At 38.7% G+C, this 20,602-nt stretch overlaps 1 protein-coding gene across 3 annotated transcripts in view; it reads left to right on the top strand.

The window, feature by feature from the left end:
• The window catches only part of SLC41A2 (solute carrier family 41 member 2), a 186,781-nt gene that overhangs the window by 29,778 nt on the left and 136,401 nt on the right, over nt 1-20,602 (top strand). For all 3 annotated transcript variants that reach the window (XM_077761993.1, XM_077761992.1, XM_077761994.1), the window contains exon 3: nt 7,983-8,090. In XM_077761993.1, the coding sequence (XP_077618119.1) occupies nt 7,983-8,090 (108 nt within the window). The remainder of the gene's footprint in view (nt 1-7,982; nt 8,091-20,602) is intronic.

Raw genomic sequence — 20,602 nt, 5'->3', positions numbered from 1 at the left:
AGAAAGCAAAAAAAAAAAAAAAAAAAAAAAAAAAAAAAAAAAAAAAAGTCCTGGAAACCTGATGTAAAACAAACCTGAGAAGTCTGTGTAAAAGGTGGGAAGAAGAAAGCAGGCTGGGTAAGCCCCTTTTGCTTCATAGACCCCAGATTTGTAGCTAAAGAGGCCAGCAACCTGGGAATGCCAACAGATGCAAACAACAAGAAAAGCTTGCTCTCTCTAAAGGCCTAGGGAAGGGGCAGTCTGGCAAGACAGAACTCCGGTAGACAAGAAGTGTTCTAGCCTAGCCAGCCTTGACGGAAAGAACTGTGCTCTCACTCACACAGCCAGAGCAGCAAAGGCTCAGTTCATGGCTTAGACTTCAACCTCAAGAGGCTGTCGTGAACAACATGGATGCACATGGAGGGTGTTATTTTAAGTAAAATATGCCAGAAGGAAAGATAGATATTGCATGGTATCACTTATATGTGGAATTAAAAAAAAAAAAAGTCAAACTCAGAAACAGTAAAATAGTCCTTGCTGGGGAATGGAGGAGATGGAGAGAGGTTGGTTAAAAGGTACCAACTTTTCAGTCATAAGATGAATAAGTTCTGAGGGTTTTGTGTATAGTATGGTGACTAGAGTTGATAATCCTGTACTGTATAATTCTTTCTACATTAGAGAGTAGGTTTTAAGCATTTTCATCAAAGAAAGAAAAGGTAACAGTATGAATTGATGGATGTGTGAATTAACTTGATGGAGGGACTTTTCACAGAGTGTATATCAAAATATCATGTGATACATTTTAAATATATTACAGGTTTTTCAATTATATGTCAATAAACCTGGGTGGGAAAGCGGTGGTATTGAGATACCCCAGCACTTCAGCCAGGGTGTTATCAGAGAAGGGCAGGTAGTGTGCCAGCACTTTCCCTTAGTTGGCTAATAATGACAGCCCCTGTGAGAACTAAAAGGAGAAATAGAAAAATCCACAATTAGAATTAGAGTCTTCAAAGCCCTTCTCTCAATAATTGATAGAACAACTTCATAGAAAATCAGCAAGGATATAGAAGGATTCGGCAACACCACCGGCCAGAAAGATCTGATTGACATTTACAGACCACTCCACCTGAAAACAGCAACACACACATTCTGTTCGAACTGTTATAGATCATATACCAAGAGAGACCATGTCCTGGGCCATACACCAAGCCTCAACTAGTTTAAAATATTGAAATCATTCAGACTGTGTTCTTTAATTACAATGTAATCAAACTAGAAATCAGTAACAGAAAGAAAACAAAAATTTCCAAATACTTGGACACAAACAGCGTATGTTTAGATAATCCATGGTCAAAGGGGAAGTCTCAAAAAAAATCAAAAACAAAACATTGCACTGAATGAAAATGAAAATGTAACATCAAAATTTGTGAGTCACAGGTAAAGCAATACAGAGATGGACATTTATAGAACTAAATGCATACATTAGAATAAGGAAAACATCTTAATAATTGAAGCTCTCATCTCAAACTTAGAAAAAGATGAGCAAAATAAACCTAAATCAAGCAGAAGAAAGGATAATGAAGATAACAGCAAAAATCAATGAAATTGAAAGCAGGAAAGCAACAGAGAAAATCAATGAAACAAATGGTTCTTTGAAAAGATCACTAAAACTGACAATCTGTTGCAAAACTGACCAAAAAAAGACAAATTACCACTATCAGAATGAAATGGGAGATATCACTATAGATCCTGTAGACATCAGAACGATAATGAAGGAATACTACAAACAACTCTGCACACATACGTTTTACAACTTCCGCAAAGTAGACTGCTTCCTTGGAAAAGAGAACTTCCACAATGAACCCAGAATGAAATAGTTACTTTGAACAGCTCTGTAGCTACCAAGGAAATTGAATGTATAATTTAGAAAACTGCTGAAAAAGAAACCTTTAGACCCAGACAGTTTTGTCTGAAAATTCTATCAAATGTCTTAAGCAGAATTAACACTAATTCTTCATCCTGAATGGCAGATTTCTTAGATTCAGCACCTAAAGCAGGATCCATAAAAGAAGAAATGGATAAATTGAACTAAATCAAATAAAATTTTTGCTCTGTGACATTTTTTTAAATTTATTTATTTTGGAGAGAGAGCGAGAGAGCATGTATGCAGGACAGGCAGAGAGAGAGAGAGAGAGGGAGAGAGAGAATCCCAAGATTAGTACAGAGCCTGATGCAGGGCTCCAACTCATGAACCATGAGATCATGACCTTAGCCAAAATAAAGAGTCAGATGCTTAACTGACTGAGCCACCCAGGTGCCCCTGAATGACCTTGTTGAAAGAATAAAAAGCAGCTTTGCAGAGTGGAAGAAAATACTTGCAAATTACATATCTGACGAAAGACAACAGTATGTAAAGAACTCTCAAAGCTGAACAGTTAAAAAAAAATTAGAAAACTGGCAAAAGACATAGAGACATTTTACCAAAGACTGTGTACAGAGGGCAAATAAACATGAAATGTTCTGACATCTTTAGCCATTAGGGAAATGCAAGTGAAAAACTCTATGAGAGATCAGACCTATCAGAGTGGCTATAATAAAAATAGTAAAAATATGAAGTGCTGTTGAGCATGTAGAGAAGTGGTATCACTCATGCATTGCTGATGGGAATTTAAAATAGAACAGCTACTCTGGAAAACACCTTGACAGTTAAAACACGCGCGTGCGCGTGCACACACACACACACACCCCTACACACACTAACTAAAACATAATGTTAACCATCATATAACCTAGCAATTGCATTCCTGGGCATTTATCTCAGAGAATGAAGACTTGTATTCACACAAATCCTGTACCTGAATATTTATAGCTGCTTTATTCATACCAGCCAAGAAGTGGATACAATCCCAATAGCTGAATGGTTAAATAAACTTGGGTAAATCCATGTGATGGAATATCACTCCTCAACAAAAAGGAACAAACTGTTGCATGTGGCATGCAGCGATCTAGATGAATCTTGGAAACATTATGCTGAGTGAAAAAAGCCAATCTCAAAAGGTTATACTTACTTCATTTGTATAACATTCTTGAAATGACAAAATTATAGAATGAAGAAAGATTAGTGGTTGCCAGGGATTAAGAAGGTGCTGGGAGTGGTGAGCAGTGGATGGGACTATAAACTGGCAGTAGGAGGGATTCTTGTGGTATCTTGACTGTATCAGTGTTAATATCCTGGTTATGATATTGCTCACTACTGTTTTGCAAAATGTTACCATTGGGGGAAACTGGGTAATGGATACATGGGTGAGATCTCTCTGTATTTTTTTTTTTATAACTGCATGTTAATGTATAATTATTTCAAAATGAAAAGTTTAATGAAATTATATGTATCTGAGAAAGCATACTTAAACTGCATGAAAGAATATATAATGGAGAAAGTAGTGTGTCCCTGCCTGTATGTGCCTCTCTCCTATTCCCTTCCTTAGTACCATTACTTTTTGTTCTGTGTCTCCTTCAATAGACATCACATGTGCGCACACGTGTGCATGTGTGTATTTGCTAGAGACACAAACAATACTTCTATTCACCTTGCTTTTCTTAATTTATCTTGGAGCTCTTATATAGGTTTACACATATTTACCAAATTCTTCTCCAGCTATGTGATGCTCTGTTGCAAGGATGTATCATTTTTTATTATTTTTCTACTGTTACCTAATGAAGGGGATTTAAATTGCCTCAAATTTTTTGCTATTATGAACAGTGATGAACTAAGTAAAGTCATTATTTATATGTATTTAAACTCATGTTCACGTTTATTTGTAGGGTAAATTCCTTGACATAGAGGTTTTCAGTTGAAATGTGCATTTTATATATGTATATTTAAGTTGCCAAATTCCCCCAAAGAAGTTAAACCTTAACATTCTCACCAAATGTGTCATAGAGTGCCTACTTCCTTATACTCTTTCCAGTAGAGTACTATCCAGGTTTTTGATCTTTACAAATCTCACAGATGAAAATTTATCACATTTTAATTTGCATTTATCTGATTATGTATGAGATTGACAATTTTGTCGTATGTCTGAAAGTGAATGGGTTTAAATTTTTTTATGTTTTTATTTAATTTTTGAGAGGGAGAGGAGCAGAGAGGAGGGGGCAGAGGATTTGAAGCAGGCTCTGCACTGATAGCAGTGAGCCTGATGTGGGGCTTGAACTCACTAACCGTGATTCATGACCTGAGCTGAAGTTGGACACTCAACCAACTGAGCCACCCAGTTGCCCTTGAATAGGTTTACTTTTTTAAACTAAATCAAAATAAGAAACAAACTTCTCCAGATTTGGAGTATATATGTTTCATAAAATTGCATAAACTTCTTTTACCAATTAGACTTTTTTAAAAAAAATTTTTAAATATTTTTATTTATTTCTAGGAGAGAGAGAGAGAGACAGCGTGAGCAGGGCAGGGTCAGAGAGAGAGGGAGATACAGACTCTGAAACAGGCTCCAGGCTCTGAGCTGGCAGTCAGCACAGAGCCCGACGCGGGGCTCGAACCCACGAACCGCGAGATTATGACCTAAGCGAAAGTCGGACGCTTAACCGACTAAGCCACCCAGGCGCCCCCCAATTAGACTTTTTAAAACTTTTGCTGTATATTTTATTTATTTCTTTATTTTAATGTTTATTTATTTTTGGGGGGGAGGGGCAGAGAGAGAGGGAAGGCAGAGAGAGAGAGAGAATCCAAAGCAGGCTCTGCACTGACAACAGAGAGCCTGATGTAGGGCTCAAACTCAGGAATGGTAAGATTGTAACCTGAGCTGAAGTTGGATGCTTAACCGACTGAACCACCCAGGAACCCCTAAACTTTTGCTGTTTATTTTATTTAAAGAAAAAAATTTTAAATGATGTTTGTTTATATTTGAAGGAGAGAGAGAGAGAGTTTGAGTAGGGAAGGCAGAGAGAGGGGGAGACACAAAATCCAAAGAAGGATCCAGGCAATGAGCTGTCAGCACAGAGCCCAACACGGGGCTCAAACTCACGAGCTTCAAGATCATGACGAGTCAAAGTCGGATGCTCAGCTGACTGAGCCATCCAGGCGCCCCTTGCTGTTTATTTTAAAGTTAGAGGAGTCTATGGATCTGTTCCTCAACTTATTTAATTATTATCATTTTTTTAAAGTTTCATTTTTGTTTTTCCTCTTGGCTATTAAAAGATTTTTAGGTTTTGAATCTAATGAATATGTACAAGCACTCTGACATTGCATTCGATGTGTGAGTACTTCACCAAGGTTCTGGATATTGACAGAAGTCCAAAATTAGGTGAGATCAGAAGTTGCTTTCCTTTAGGGCAAGTTCTTGTGGAGAAGTTTAGGGATTCATAATAATATACATAGCCTCAGAGGACATGTTTTTATCATGGCAAAATTTTTTAAGTAGGTGAAATTTATTTTTTTTGCACTAGTCGCCTCAGCATCCCCTTTCTGGACTTTTTTTTTTTTTTTTTCTCATTACCGCCTGCCAGGAAATTAACTGGTAATAATATATCTTGGTGTTATATAGCTAATAAACCTTCAATATTCCTATCCATTACTATGTACAGGTACAGTCCTAAGCACAACCAGATGAGGTAGGTTCAATTATGTCCTGTTTTAGATGAAGAAAGTAAAGCATAATTTTGTCCAAGTCACATAGTACAAGTAGTAGACTCAGAATTTCCCCCCAGGTATCTGACCCTGAAGCCCTTCCCTTTGATTAAGTACTGTACTACTTCTCACTAACCTCATATACCCCAAATGCTGTCTCTGGACACTCCAGTGTTGCTGTGGGAGTTTTAGAAAATTCTGGAGGAAACACGGTGGCATCTCTTGGACACTACAGACTCAAGGTGGTTCATTATTTCAACATTACATCACACAACATTTCTCTTGATGACTAGATTTTCAGTGGTGTTGTGAAAAAAAGGAAGTGTCACACAAAAACCAATACTGAACAAGAAATGAAGGTGGCAGTTTCCAATTCGAAGGTTTGAGAAGTTGTGCAGTGACCCACAAGTACACACACCCTATTAATAAGTAATTATGGTGATATGATATAAAATAATATTTTTTTCAATGTATTTGTGTTATTACTACAAATGGCTACTAAATTGTTAGGAAATAAATATTTGCTAAGTTGTTTGGACCAATTTCTTAATAAATAGGCTGTTGGGTATTTCTTTTGGCCTGGGGTATCATGAAAACTGAGAATATTTGGAAACTTCCAGAAGCATGCCTCTGCACGTGTAGGGAAAAGAATGTAGAACTTATTTGGCATGAGACAGGAAATCAATCATTGACCATTTTTATTATATCAATGCTAAGGTGTTAGTGCCTTTATAGTATTTCTCATGGGAGTATTTGATTTGAATTGAACTTGGAAAGGGTGAGAGTAACCAAAAGAAGTACATCCCAATAGATTCAATGTGATGACATGTAGGAGCTAGACTGATGGAGAAATTCGGATAGTATTCTGGTGTTTCTAAAATTAAGTCATATAGGTAGGTGTCTTAAAATTATGACCTAGGTAAAATGTATTCCTGAATTGTCTGATTTGTTAAGAATGTACCTATCGCACAGGTTTGTTATGTCTTAAATGAGTAAGGCTAAGGAACGGTACCTGGCACACAAGCCATCTATGAATGTTGAATACTGTTAATATTTTGCTAGTGTTATTACCTGTTGTTATTCATCATCATTGTCATTATCACTATCACCTTGGAAGGAGGCATATCCCACTAGCACAGCATAATTCTTAATCCACTGTAAAACATGGACAAGATTGTGAAGTTTTTGGCAGGTTAAGAAATCTGGGATGCAGCTGGGCCCTCAGAGCTTTTTTTAGGCTCATCCTTAACTGGCTTGAAACCTGGAGGGATTCCCTTGCATTTCCTTTGAACCAGGATTTTACCAAAGACTGATCTGATAAACATTTCCTCAACTCTTAATTAAGGCCCTAGTTCTACACCTATTTGGAACAAACTCTAGGGTAACTTTGGGGACAAACTGGATTTTTCTTTCATTTATCTGGTGGATTTAAGTTTTACTTCTCTCACCTGTCCTGTCTTGGTATTAATGACAAGATTGTGTTCTTGATTTTTGGGGGTGCATACATCAATATGTTAGTCCATAAAGTCCCTTGATGCAACAATCACCTCTTAATAATGTTAGTAAAATAGCAGATTGAGCTCTTAAGGGATTTGTGTGGGTTTTTTTTTTCACTTTATAAACCACTTCAATATGTTACTTTCACTATCATGCTATTTCCGCAAGGGCTAGACAGGGCAGAGTAGACATTGAAATCCAGAAGACACATGACTCATCCAAGATTATGTGGCTAGATTATGGCAGATCCATGTCTAGAACGACAAATTTTCTAATTTCCAACTTAGTGCTTTTTAAATGATCCTATGCTCTGCAGCCTCTTGCCTCACACCCTATAATGGGTACCACAACATGGGATGACTCAGAATTCTTGATGTCCATTGTTGGTCTTGTCTTCTGGCCTTGGAAAAATAATTGAACTTTTCTGAATCTTTATTTCTTCATCTGTGAAACTGGATAATATATTACTGTAATCTTCCTGTGGAGTTGTAATTAGTGTGGAACCAAGATTCAAATCCAGATGTTCTGGTTCTTGAGTCTATGCTCTTAACTACTAGCTACACTGACTCTTATCTTCATTAATGGATAAAGTAAAATTTAAGGGCATCAGACTTGTGTAACAAGCTAGAGGTATTTGGGGATGTAACGATCGCATCAGCTATCGCTCCCAATGTAAATGAATCTTCTAAAGCAACTCAAGGCTCCAGAGCTCTGGAGAATTGGGTTAAGCTAAATGTTCACTGACTAAATGACTTGTGTTGTTCAAAATGTGGATGCAACATTGGAAAAGATGGCTGAGATTTTTAGAAATGTCCTTTTTTAAAGTGTTTTTGAATGAGTGTCAGAAAATTGTTATTTTTTTTTCTTACAGCACTGGGAGGTGTTCAAAAAGGTGACAGAAGTTTTCATTTTAGTTCCTGCACTTCTTGGTCTCAAAGGGAACTTGGAAATGACGTTGGCATCCAGATTATCCACTGCAGTAAGTTTTTTCCTACTACTAAGTATATATATTACCTATGCTGTTTCTTTCTGTGAAGGAGAATTTGTACCAGGAATTTTGTTTTCCCTCTATCTGATAAATTTCTGGATCTCAGGGATATAAGTGGTAATGCCTTATAGCATACCCTGAATGTTCTCTGGGTTGGCTAATTTGCAAATAATAGGCTCTCATTTATCCTGAGAAGTAGTATACTTGCCTCATTTTACTCCAGGGCATTCTGGCATTTATCGTCAGCGCTTAAGACATGGGACAAATCAGGTATTGAGATTCGTTATAGTTCAAAGGTTGGTTGATTGGTATTTACACCTTTTGAGGTTATAAAAGTAATACAGGCTTGTTGTAAAAACTGAAGAAAAGGGAAAGATTATAAAGAAGAAAATTTAAAACTACCTAGAGATAGTAATATCTTAATATTTTGGTATAGATCCTTCTATACTTGAATCTATACTTATACATAGTTAGGTATATCAGAGTAGATACATACTGTATATTCTAAAAAAAAAATGGTAATAATATATATTGTCTCTTAAAATCTGTGATATCCATTTGAAGATATACCCTGATCATCTTTCCACATCGACAAATATAGACCTATATTATTTTTATTGGCTGTGTACTTTTCTGTTACATAGCTCTCTTGTAATTTAGTCTGTCGTCTATTATTGGATATATAGGCTCCTTCTGATGTTTTGTTATTATAAACAATGTTATAATGAATAATTTTGTGCAGACAGTTTTGCATTCTTTTATTTCTTTGGGGCAGATTTTAGGATTGTAATTAAACTGTTCAGAAAAAAAAATGCATTCTTTCAAAGCCTTATCTTCATATGCTAAATCCTCATCCAGAAAAGTTAAATATTTAAAAAAAATATTGCCACTAACAGGGTTCTGAGTTATTTTTAGAAGCCTAAAAGGCCATTGTTTTCTCACTGTAACATTTGCTGGGGTTCACCATTGTGCCACCAAATTATGTTGATTAAAATCACATAGTGTGGTTCACTTCAATGAATCATCTACCCATTTAATGTTAGTCCAAAATTAACTAAACCTTCAGAGGGTATGACTAATTGCAGAACCTTTAGTTTATGAAGTTGGGTTTTTGTTTGTTTTTTTTTAAAGATGCTATAGCAAATGAATCCATCTACGAACTAGGGGAAAATTTTTCATGTCTAAAGCTGAATAGCTGTGTTGGTGATGGGAGTACTCTCTCCTCTCCTTTTCCTCATCCCGCTGCTGCCCCTCCCCCCGCCCGCAACTGTAAGTTCCCTAAGGCTTCCTGAGTAAAGCAGATGCTTGGAAAGGAGATAAATGCATGGCATTAAATAATGTTTTATTAACATTATTGACTTGCTCAGTTAAGAGAAAATGCTTCGTATGCCCTATGAACCTTCTAAGCTCCCTGTTATATATGAAAGGTCATGTAGCTAAACTCTGCCCAGGACCATAGTGAAATATTGGGTATTAGTGTGCTCTCATAATGTGCCAGGACTGCCTACAAGAGTATCTTACAGCAACCCTATGAGATAAGCACTATTATTCCTGTTTTTAGAGGAAGAACTGAGGCTTAGAATAGCTAAGTGACCTTCCTGAAGACACAGAGCTATCATATAATGGAATAACTCACATTCTAGAACATTCCCTTCTACTTGCACAGGATAACTGAGTCAAGAGTTTATAAAACAAATAAATAACCTCAGTAACAAACACATAATCGTCTCCTCTGCATTGTAAGGATGCTTTCCTGAGGTCTTGGTCTTAGCACCAATATACGATATTTTTTGGTACTTAATATTTTAAAACTTTGGTATTTATTATTTCTTTTAATTTTTTAATTTGAGACAGAGAGAGAGAGAGAGAAAACATGCGTGTGCAAGTTGGGGAGAGGCAGAGAGAGTGAGAGAGAATCTTAAGCCATGCTGAGCATGGAGTCTGATGTGGGGCTCCTTCCCATGACTCTGACATCATGACCTGAGCTGAATTTAAGAGTTGGATCGTTAACTGACTGAACCACCCAGGCACCCATGTTATTTTTTAAGACTATTAAAGATACAGTCCTGTTACTTATTTTTGTAATCAGTTGATGAGCTAGAAACATGTAGGGGTATCAGCTAGTCACTAAAGTGTAGCCAGACCTTGGTAGAATTATTTGGGTATTTTCACTTTAGTCTATAATTTTGCATGTCATCATTGTAAGTATTGAATATTAAAGGAACTGGAGAATAATAGAAATGAAACCTCTTTGGATTGTAACATAAAAGTGTAAGGTGACTTTGGAACATCCTGTAGCAGAAGGCAAAATGCTAACCAAAAAAATGGGGGGAGGGGTGCCTTGGTGTTAGCTGAATATTGATTTTCACACTTAGTATATGAGTCTTAAAAACAACTTTTATGTAGTCTTACCAATGTTTTAAGAGTTAGTGAAATTATATACATGTGTTCGTCTGCCATCTTTTCCCAGTGATTTACATTTGCATTATATTTTAAGAACTGGTGGGTCAGCAAGGTAGAACTCAATCCAAGAGGCTTCTTGGCAGGACAGGGGAATAAAAAAGGCCTTGAAAAACAGAACTGGCAACAGTTAAAGGAAAACAAAGTCATTAGAATGAGAATTAAAAGGTAGCTCTAGTTTCGTTTTGTTGGAAAATGAACTTTGTTCTGATAAATATAGTTAGGAACACGAGCTTTTAAGCAACTTGATAGCTTAGCCTGGAAAACTGAAATTTTGGCTAGCTTATCTCAAAGAAAATATTTCTGAAAGCAACATTCTTGAGCATTCTCCAGTATTTGTTTAGATTCAAATAATAGATTAAACATGTCACTCCATTTTGAAATAGGCCATGCTGTAGGGAATCTGGTTAAAAAGGAATGTGCTGTGAATTAATTTCTGTGTAATTTGGTCACATATTACCATTAACACTGCCTTTTTAATCTCAATTTTTTAATTTAATTTAATCTTAATCTTTTAATTTGAACGTTAGTGTCTTTTTGTTGTGGCATTTATATTTTATGTTAGATACTGAAATCTAAAGTCTGGTTACATTTATTTGTTCATATCTAAGAGAGAGGAACTCCAGAGCTAATTAGAAGCAAAGCCCATGGGAGGGGTTATCAACCAATGTTTCACCAGTGAGTAGCTGTGCCTTTCTTTGGGGATGTAGGGGTGCAGTTGATGTCTTCCATAGATCAAGAATTTTGTCACTGATTATAAGATATTTGAGTCACAAATTGAAGAAATTACCTAGTTTTCTAAGTAATAAAAATACCATAAACTAGATGAATATACCATGTTATACTAGCTTGAAGCCATGAGTTACTACTTTTCTATCTACTAATGTGTTTACTTTTATTTTTTGTTTTTATTTTTTTGCTCAAAAAATGTTAATAGCAACTTTATTAATAATGGCTCTAAACTGGAAGCAACACAGATGTATTTTTATTTTTTGAGGCTATTTGAGATAGGCATGGCCTACTCAGTGTGAAAGGTCAGAGGCAGGACTGTCCATATGTTAGATCAATGGTTCTCAAAGTATGGTTAGCATCTTGTTAGAAATGCAAAATCTCGGCCCCACCTAGAAGCTACTGAATCAGAAACTCTGGGGTGTGGCTCAGCAATCTGTATTATAACCAAGAATTCTGATATACACAAAGTCTGAGAAAAACCCTGTGTTGAAGAGAGAGGCCAACAGGGCTGGGATCAAGTGGCAGAAGGGAAAGTAACGGGGCATGAGATCACCTTGTGGGCCTTTGTAAGGACTTTGCCAATTGTGGGAAACAGGAAGCCATTGGAAGGTTTTAAACAGGAGTGCTGTGATATGATAGATACTTTCAACAGATTATTTTGACTATTGTATTGAGACAGAGCTATAAAGGGCCAAAGACTAAAGCAGAGACAACTTAAAAGTCTGTTACAATAAAGCAGGCTAGAGGCGATGCTGGCTTGGATCAGGGTGGTAGCAGTGGATATAGAGAAACATAGTTGGAGTCCAGAACTAATTTTCAGAGAGAGATGACAGAATTGGCTGATGGATTAGTTGAAACTAAGTACTAGGAGTGGTCACTTGAAAATTTCTCAGGATTTGAGAGATGGAAAATTAGGATATGGAAAAGTAGCAATTCATGGGATCAAACTATGATAACATGGTATTTTCACCTAGTTTATGGTGTTTTCATTGCCCAGAGAATTTGATCTCAAGAGTGCTAGGTGGAGTGTGTTACCATTCTTACAGAATGCTAGAGAGTCATCGCCAGCTATATTCTACTTCCGATACTCTATCAACTGTTAAAGCAACTCTAGGTTAAGGACTTATTAAAAGCAAAGTTCCCAAAGCCTCACCTTTGATAGACTCTTCACTGACCATTCTTTACTTAAAGTTTTATTACCCTTGACTTTGAGACCCCGCACTGTTGTGTTGACCCTTTCTACCTCTTTCATGGCGTCCTCTTAGTCTATTTTTTTTGGTTTCTTTTTCTTTTTTTTTTTTTATAGTTTATTGTCAAGTTGGTTTCCATATAACACCCAGTGCTCATCCCCACAAGTGCCCTCCTCCATGCCCATCACCCCCCTTCCCTCCCCCCCACACCCATCAGTCCTCAGTTCTCAGCATTCAAGAGTCTCGCATGGTTTGCCTCCCTCCCTCTCCCCCACTATTTGCCCCCTTCTTCTCCCCCACGGTCCTCTGCTAAGTTCCTCCTAATTCTCCTATACGTGCAAACATATGGTAGCTGTCTTTCTCTGCCTGACTTATTTCGCTCAGCATAACACCCTCAAGGTACATCCATGTTGCTACACTTGGCCAGATTTCATTCTTTCTCATTGCCGTGTAGTATTCCNCCTTCTATCTCGACTTTCTCCAGGGTCTTTATTAAGAAGGGATGCTGTGTTTTGTCAAATGCTTTTCCTGCATCTGTTGACAGGATTATATGATTTCTATCTTTTCTTTTGTTGATGTGATTTATCACATTGATTGATTTGCAAATATTGAACCAGCCCTGTAACCCAGGAATGAATCCCACTGGATCCTGGTGGATAATTCTTTTTATGTGCTGTTGAATTCAATTTGTTGAAGATTTTTGCATCTGTATTCATCAAGGATATTGGCCTGTAGTTCTCTTTTTTTTGCTGGGTCTCTGTCTGGCTTGGGAATCAAAGTGATGCTGGCTTCATGAAATGAATATGGAAGTTTTCCTTCGATTTCTATTTTTTGGAATAGTTNTGTAGAGTTCTAAATATATCTGTCAAATCCATCTGGTCCAATGTGTCATTTAAGTCCTTTGTGTCTTTATTGATTTTCTGTCTCGTTGATCTATCCATTGCTGTAAGTGGAGTATTAAAGTCCCCTGCTATTAGCACATTCTTATCGATAAGAGTGTTCCTGTTTGTGATTAATTGTTTTATGTATTTAGGTGCTTCCATATTTGGTGCATAGACATTTATAATTGTTAGCTCTTCCTGTTGAATACACCCTGTAATTATATTATAATGCCCTTCTTCATCCCTTGTTACTGTCTTTACTTTAAAGTCCAGTTTGTCTGATATAAGTATAGCTACTCCAGCTTTTTTTTGACTTCAGTACCATGATAGATATTTCTCCATCCCCTTACTTTCAATCTCAAGGTGTCCTCCAGTCTAAAATGAGTTTCTTGTAGACAGCATATAGATGGCTTTTGTTTTTATTTTTATCAATTCTGCTACCCTATGTCTTTTGATTGGGGCATTTAGTCCATTTACATTCAGTGTTATTATTGAAAAATATGGGTTTAGAGTCCTTTGTGGGATTTATGCTTGTGGTGGTGTCTCTGGTATCTTGCGTTCCTTAAACATTTCCCTCAGAGGGTCCCCCTCAGGATTTCTTATAGGGGTGGTTTAGTGGTGACGAATTCTTTCAATTTTTGTTTATTTGGAAAGTCTTTTATCTCTCTTTCTATTCTGAATGACAGGCTTGCTGGATAGAGGATTCTTGGCTGCATATTTTTTCTGTTCATCACATTGAAGATCCCTGCCATTCCTTTCTGGCCTGCCAAGTTTCAGTAGATAGGCCTGTCACCACTCTGATAGGTTTCCCTTTGTATGTTAGGGCACTTTTCTCCTTAGCTGCTTTCAGAATTCTCTCTTTGTCCTTATATTTTGCCAGTTTCACTATGATATGTTGTGCAGAAGATCGATTCAAGTTACGTCTGAGGGGAGTTCTCTGTACCTCTTGGATTTCAATATCTGTTTCCTTCCCCAGGTCGGGGAAGTTCTCTGCTATAATTTGTTCAAGGACTCCTTCAGCGCCTTTCCCTCTCTTCCTCTTCTGGAATTCCTATGATACGGATATTATTTGATTGTATTGCTGCACTCTCGAACTCTCCTTTCGTGTTCTTGCATCAGTTTATCTCTCTTTTTCTCAGCTTCCTCTGTTTCTGTAATTGTGTCTTCTAAATCACTTATTCGCTTTTCTGCCTCTTCAATCCGTGCATTGGATGCCTTCATTTTATTTTGCATCTTATTTATAGCATTTTTTAATTCATCAAAACTATTTTTAAGGTCCATAGTCTTTGTAGCAATAGTTTCTCTGGTGTCTTCCATGCCTTTTTCAAGCCCAGCGATTAATTTTATGACTATTGTTCTAAATTCTTGTTCAGTTATTTTGCTTATATCTGTTTTGAGCAGTTCTTTAGCTGTCAATTCTTCTCTTTCTTTGGAGAAGAGAGCTCTTTCGTTTCGTCATTTTGGTGAGCTTTCTACTTCTTGTTAGCTTTAAAAGCTTGTTATGCTCTCTGCACCTGTGGGCACTGCTGTACCAAAGAAGGCTCTTTTTTTTTTTTTGATTTATTTCTAGGAGAGAGAGAGAGAGAGACAGCGTGAGCAGGGGAGGGTCAGAGAGAGAGGGAGTCACAGACTGAAACAGGCTCCAGGCTCTGAGCTGGCAGTCAGCACAGAGCCCGACGCGGGGCTCGAACCCACAAACCGCGAGATCATGACCTAAGCGAAAGTCGGACGCTCAACTGACTAAGCCACCCAGGCGCCCCTGAAGGCTCTTTGACTGTCCAGGGCCTGTGCGTTGAGAAGGTGTTCTTTGAATGGTATCTCTTGGTCTCTCTTGCTGAGACCTTGGTTATTTTATTTTCCTACTCGTAATGGTATTTGGGACTCTCCACCATGTGTACTTTGGCTTGTTTCTTGAGGTAGCCCTGGCAAAGAAAACAGACAAACTCTCAGGGAACAAAGGCACACAAACGCACAGACAAATCCAACAAACACGCAAGCTGAAAGGGAAAACGAAAAAGAAAAAAGAGGAAGGAGGGAAGGCGAATACTAAGAAATAAAAATACATAAAAAAGAAAAAAAGAAGAAAAGGAAAGAAAAAACAACCCAATAGACAAAGAACAGTCTAAAGCACGTAACCAAATTTCACAGCTAGAAATAAATAGCCGGGTGTATGCAGTGCTGGTGGAAGAGCATAGAGAAAGAGAGAAATGACAGGGCGGGGATGAAGCGAAATTGGAAATGAAATGAGCAGGCAGAAGGAATAAGAGGCTTTTTTCAAAGAGCGAAAGAGTGGAATATGGTTGGAGAAGAGGCGAAAGAAATGACGATGATGCTATGCAGAGAAACTATATAGTCTGATTACTCCAGAGAGAAAGAGATGAAAAGGTAGGTAGGTGTAGAATTTACATCTAGAGAATGGATTAAATGTGATTGTTTAAGCAAGCCAGTGACCAGAATTAATCAGGGCAGTGCATCCATGTTGGTCTTGCCGTGGCTCTGGTTAAAAAAAAAAAAAGAAGAAGAAAGAGAAAAAAAGAAGGAGAGGGCAGCTCTCTAGCGGGGATGGGTGTGGTTTGGCCCAGTGCGTCCCACGGGAGTCCTGCCTTGGCGGTTGTGGGGAGAAGAGTGGCAGCGCCCCAGTCCCTTCTTGAACCAAGCGTTGCAACTCGCTCTTTTGAGTGTGATCTCCCTGTGCCAGGGGCGTAGCCAAGGTGGGCCGTGCTCTATATCCCAGGCCAGGCCTCCTTTCCAGATCTCAGTCCGTGCGCCCCATTGAAATTGCCCGAAATATAAACTCGCAGGTGAGCCCCTCAGAGCAGTTTCAAGCCTCTCGCCTTCCCCCTGGGGATCCAACCGAGCCAGAAGCAAAAAGGTGCAGCCACCACCGTCCCCTCCAGGTCGAGCTGGTGAGCAGGGAGCAGTTTTCCCGGGGGTCGCCTGGGACCAGTGCGTCCCGCCTAGGGTCAGCTGGACAGCAGGAAACCGGGTCCCTCTGTGTCCCATCGCCCGAAATATAAACTCGTGGGCAAATCCTCAGAGCAGTTTCAAGCCTCTGGCCTTCCCCCTGGGGATCCAACCGAGCCAGAAGCAAAAAGGTGCAGCCACCACCGTCCCCTCCAGGTCGAGCTGGTGAGCAGGGAGCAGTTTTCCCGGGGGTCGCCTGGGACGAGTACGTCCTGCCTAGAGTCAGCTGGAGAGCAGGAAACTGGATCCCTCTGTGTCCCAAGAGGAGGTTTTTCTCTTCTCCAGTGACAGGGACAGTGTCTTGAGCAGTTTCGGCCACTCTCTTTCCCCCCTAGACTCACTTCAGCTCCCCGCATAGGGGGATCCCCCCCTCCCCACCGTGTCTCCAGTCCCGCCCCAATTTTATCTTCCCCAGTTTGCACTCACGCTAGAAGGTTTTCTCAGCCGACTCTGTCTCCTTTTCCTCCCAAACTCCTGGATTCTGTAAGGGTTCCTGTGGCTTCAGGCCTTCTCCGTGTGATACATGGGGGTGAGTGAGATGTACGGAGCTCCCTACTTCTCCGCCATCTTACCCTCTCCCCTGATTTCTTTTTCTTTGATCATCATCTTGATTTGAGGTTTTCCTGAAGTTTTGTACCTTGTTTTTGTGTTCTCTGTCAGTAGTTTCACGCAGTCCACCCCGCCCATACATTGCCGACTCCCAGATATATATCTCCAACCCTTTCCTGATCACTGCAGCTGAATTTTCAGTTGTCTGTATCCTCACTACATTCGAAAGTAAACTCATTACCTTCTCTTGCTCCAACTGTGCTTTCTGTATTTCTTATCAGTTTATTAATATTACCAACCCCACCCCCTTCTCTCCAGTGAATGTCTAGGCCGTCAGCTCAACCTGTGAAATCTTCTCCCCTTCCTTTTATGCCCCACCTGCCGCTCCCTTAATTCAGTTGTCAGCTGTCTCTACCTGGGAGCGCTCTGGCGGGTTCCGACTGCCTTCGCTGGTTCCAGGGTAAAGGATCAGTGTGGTTTCTTTGTTTGTGTGTTTGTTTAACTTAAAGCAAGTACTGTTTGAAAGTCAGCCTTTTCGTCTATGGTCAAAAAATAATTATTTTAAAACTTTTACAATTTTCCTGTGTAGTATTTATTTTCACTTATAAAAGTAGGAGTAAAAATCATTATAGCTGTGGAAGGCCAGTCTATGATTACTTTAATCTTTTGGCTCCACTAAAGAGTCTTTTCTCATTTTTATGATTGTCTGCAGAAGAATCAGAATAAATGAGCTTATAGGATTGTAAGGAAGGCTTTGGGTAAGTATAAAGATAGAGAACCTAAAACATAAGATACCAGATAGAGCCTACTCAATCGTTGAAGGGCAGTTGTTTTTATTTTTTTTTTAATTTTTTTAAAATTTTTTTGTTTTTTTTTAAAATGTTTTTTATTTATTTCTAGGAGAGAGAGAAAGAGAGACAGAGTGAGCAGGGGAGGGTCAGAGAGAGAGGGAGTGACAGACTCTGAAATAGGCTCCAGGCTCTGAGCTGGCAGTCAGCACAGAGCCCGACGCGGGGCTCGAACCCACGAACCGCGAGATCATGACCTAAGCGAAAGTCGGACGCCCAGGCACCCCGAAGGGCAGTTGTTTTTAAAACTTGCTATTCTATAAAGGTAAAGGTTAAATGTTCCAAAATAAAAAGATATTTCAATAAAAAGGTTTCCTATTTTAACAAGAGAGATTTAATAATGATGGATCAAATCAACTTTATCTTGCCCTCTTACCTGAGTCAAAATTTACCTAAATTATAATGATTAACTCGAATAATTTTTCCTGGATTTTTATCTTTTCAACAATAGATATATATTATAGTAGATAATTGTTGTGGGTATATAACAGTAGTATATAATTAGAAAACAATCAACACACAGTGATTCTATAAATTGTTTAAATTCTGTTATCTGAGCTCTAACATTTTCTGCTTCTGGGTGCTAGGTATAAAAGAGTCAGAAATGGCGCTCTCTATCTTAGAGACAACATATATATTTTTAAAGCTTATCAGTCTATTTTCCAAGAGCAAATTGCCAGGCACAGTTTGATTAGTGGTTTCCCACTCTAGGCAAAACTGATTTCTTGGGGCACCTGGGTGCCTCAATCGGTTAAGCGTCCAACTTCGGCTCAGGTCGTGATCTCATGGTTCATGGGTTCGAGCCCTGTGTCGGGCTCTGTGCTGACACCTCAGAGCCGGGAGCCTGTTTCAGATTCTGTGTCTCCCTCTCTCTCTGGCTGTCCCCTGCTCGCGCGCGCTCTCTCTCTCTCAGAAATAAATTAAAAACATTAAAAAATTTAAAAAAACCCTGATTTCTCTTGCTTTAAACCGCTTCTCAGAGAGCTCTTTTGATTTTCTGAAGTTACTTTGTAACATTTAGCTTTTTAATTCATTAATTCAAAAACTACTTCTGAACCCTTACGGTATGCCAAGTGCTATTGTGTGCTAGGGAATCATCAATAAATAAAACAGAAAATGTTCCTGCCTCCACTGAGCTTACATCCCAGTGAAGAAGCTGGCAAAACCTTTCCCTAATAATTGTAAGTTAGATTTCCAGTTCAAATTGTAAAACTTCTAAAATAAAGAAAAAATAAATCCCAGTAATGATATTAATAACTCTGGCATAACTTTGGTATAGTTACAGTCTCAGTATTCTTTCCTAAATTTGGCATAATTCTCAATTTTACAGGTTCTTGTCAGAAAGCCTGATTGTTAGATACAAACAAAACTTGCATACTCCTATTGGTTCTCAATTTTAGAGCATGCTTCTTTACATTATTTTTTTAAATGTTTATTTATTTATTTTGAGAGAGCAAGAGAGAATGAGTAGAGGAGGGGCAGAGAGAGAGGGAAAGAGAGAATCCCAAGCTGACAGCCCAGAGCCCGACATGGGGCTCAACCTCGTGAACCGTGAGATCATGACGTGAGCTGAAATCAAGAGCTAGACACTTAACTGACTGAACCACCCAGGTGCCCCTACAGTATGTTTCTTAAGTTATAAATACCAATTCATAGCCATAGCTTTGTAGAGTGGAACTACTTATGTATAACCTAAACCATTTCAGTCATCTGGATTTTTAACTCCCCCCTTCCTTTGAAGCTTTATTGAGGTATAATGGACACAAATAAAGTACACAGATTCAAAGCCCACAATTTGAAGAGTTTCAGTCCATAGTGTGTACATGTGAAACCATTACTGCAACCAAGATTATGAGCCTAGGCATCACCCCTGCACATTCAGAAAGATATTAGGGGGTGTGTGTGCACGTATGTGTGGGTGTGTTTTACCATATTATGTTTTATGAAATATTTCAAGCATATAAAAATATATAATAGGGTTTCTAATTCCTGTTACTGGCAGAACGAAGTCATGAGTGACACTTCCCAGCAATTAACAAACTGAAGGCAAGAGAAAGTGATCAAAAGTAGGTAGAAACTAGAGGTCCCCCTTAAAGGACCACGTCTGCAATGAGTAAGCATTGCAAAGTTTGTAACTTTTTTGCCTGAGTGAGTTTCCCTAATCCCTGGATCTCATGTGGCATAGACCCCATAGTCTTAACCAGTTTGAGGTGACAGAGGTCAGGGAGTCTAACAAAAAACAAAAAACACACAACTAGACAGAAACATGAGAGGGACCTGTTCTTGAAAGACAAATACACTGGCTAAGATTTGTGAGTTTTTTGCTTTTGTTGATCAAATGCCTTTTGTGACTTATGCATAGGTATAGTGGCAGAAAGCTGAAGTTTTTTTTTTTTTTATTGTCATGAATTATTAGATAACAGAGCTTGGAGCTGACAGAGCAGGTAGAAATTTATGGGGAAATCCCAGCAGCAATAGAACCTGTAGAAAGAATGAGCCCCAAAATCTGGGTATAAATTCTGCTCAAATCTTTGGCTGACCATTAAACTATACAAGTGCAGGGGGAGAGAGAGAGTGTGTGTGTGTGCATGTGAGCAAGCAAGAGCAGGGGAGGGGCAGAGAGAGAGGGGTCAGAGAATCTCGAGCAGGCTTTGTACTGTCAGCAAAGAGTCTGATGTGGGGCTCGAACTCATGAACTGTGAGATCATAACCTAAGCCGAAATCAAGGAGTTGGTCGCTTAACTGACTGAGCCAGCCAGGTGCCCCTGGAGCACATATTTAATGTATGTGTGTATATATATATATATATTTTCTTTTTAATGTTTTTTATTTATTTCTAGGAGAGAGAGAGAGAGAGACAGCGTGAGCAGGGGAGGGAG

The sequence above is a fragment of the Crocuta crocuta genome, unplaced genomic scaffold (genome assembly GCF_008692635.1).
Source record: "Crocuta crocuta isolate KB4526 unplaced genomic scaffold, BGI_CrCroc_1.0 scaffold193, whole genome shotgun sequence".
Lineage (NCBI taxonomy): Eukaryota > Metazoa > Chordata > Mammalia > Carnivora > Hyaenidae > Crocuta > Crocuta crocuta.
The sequence above is the reverse complement of the archived record's forward strand: the minus strand, read 5'-3'. Positions and strand labels throughout refer to the sequence as shown.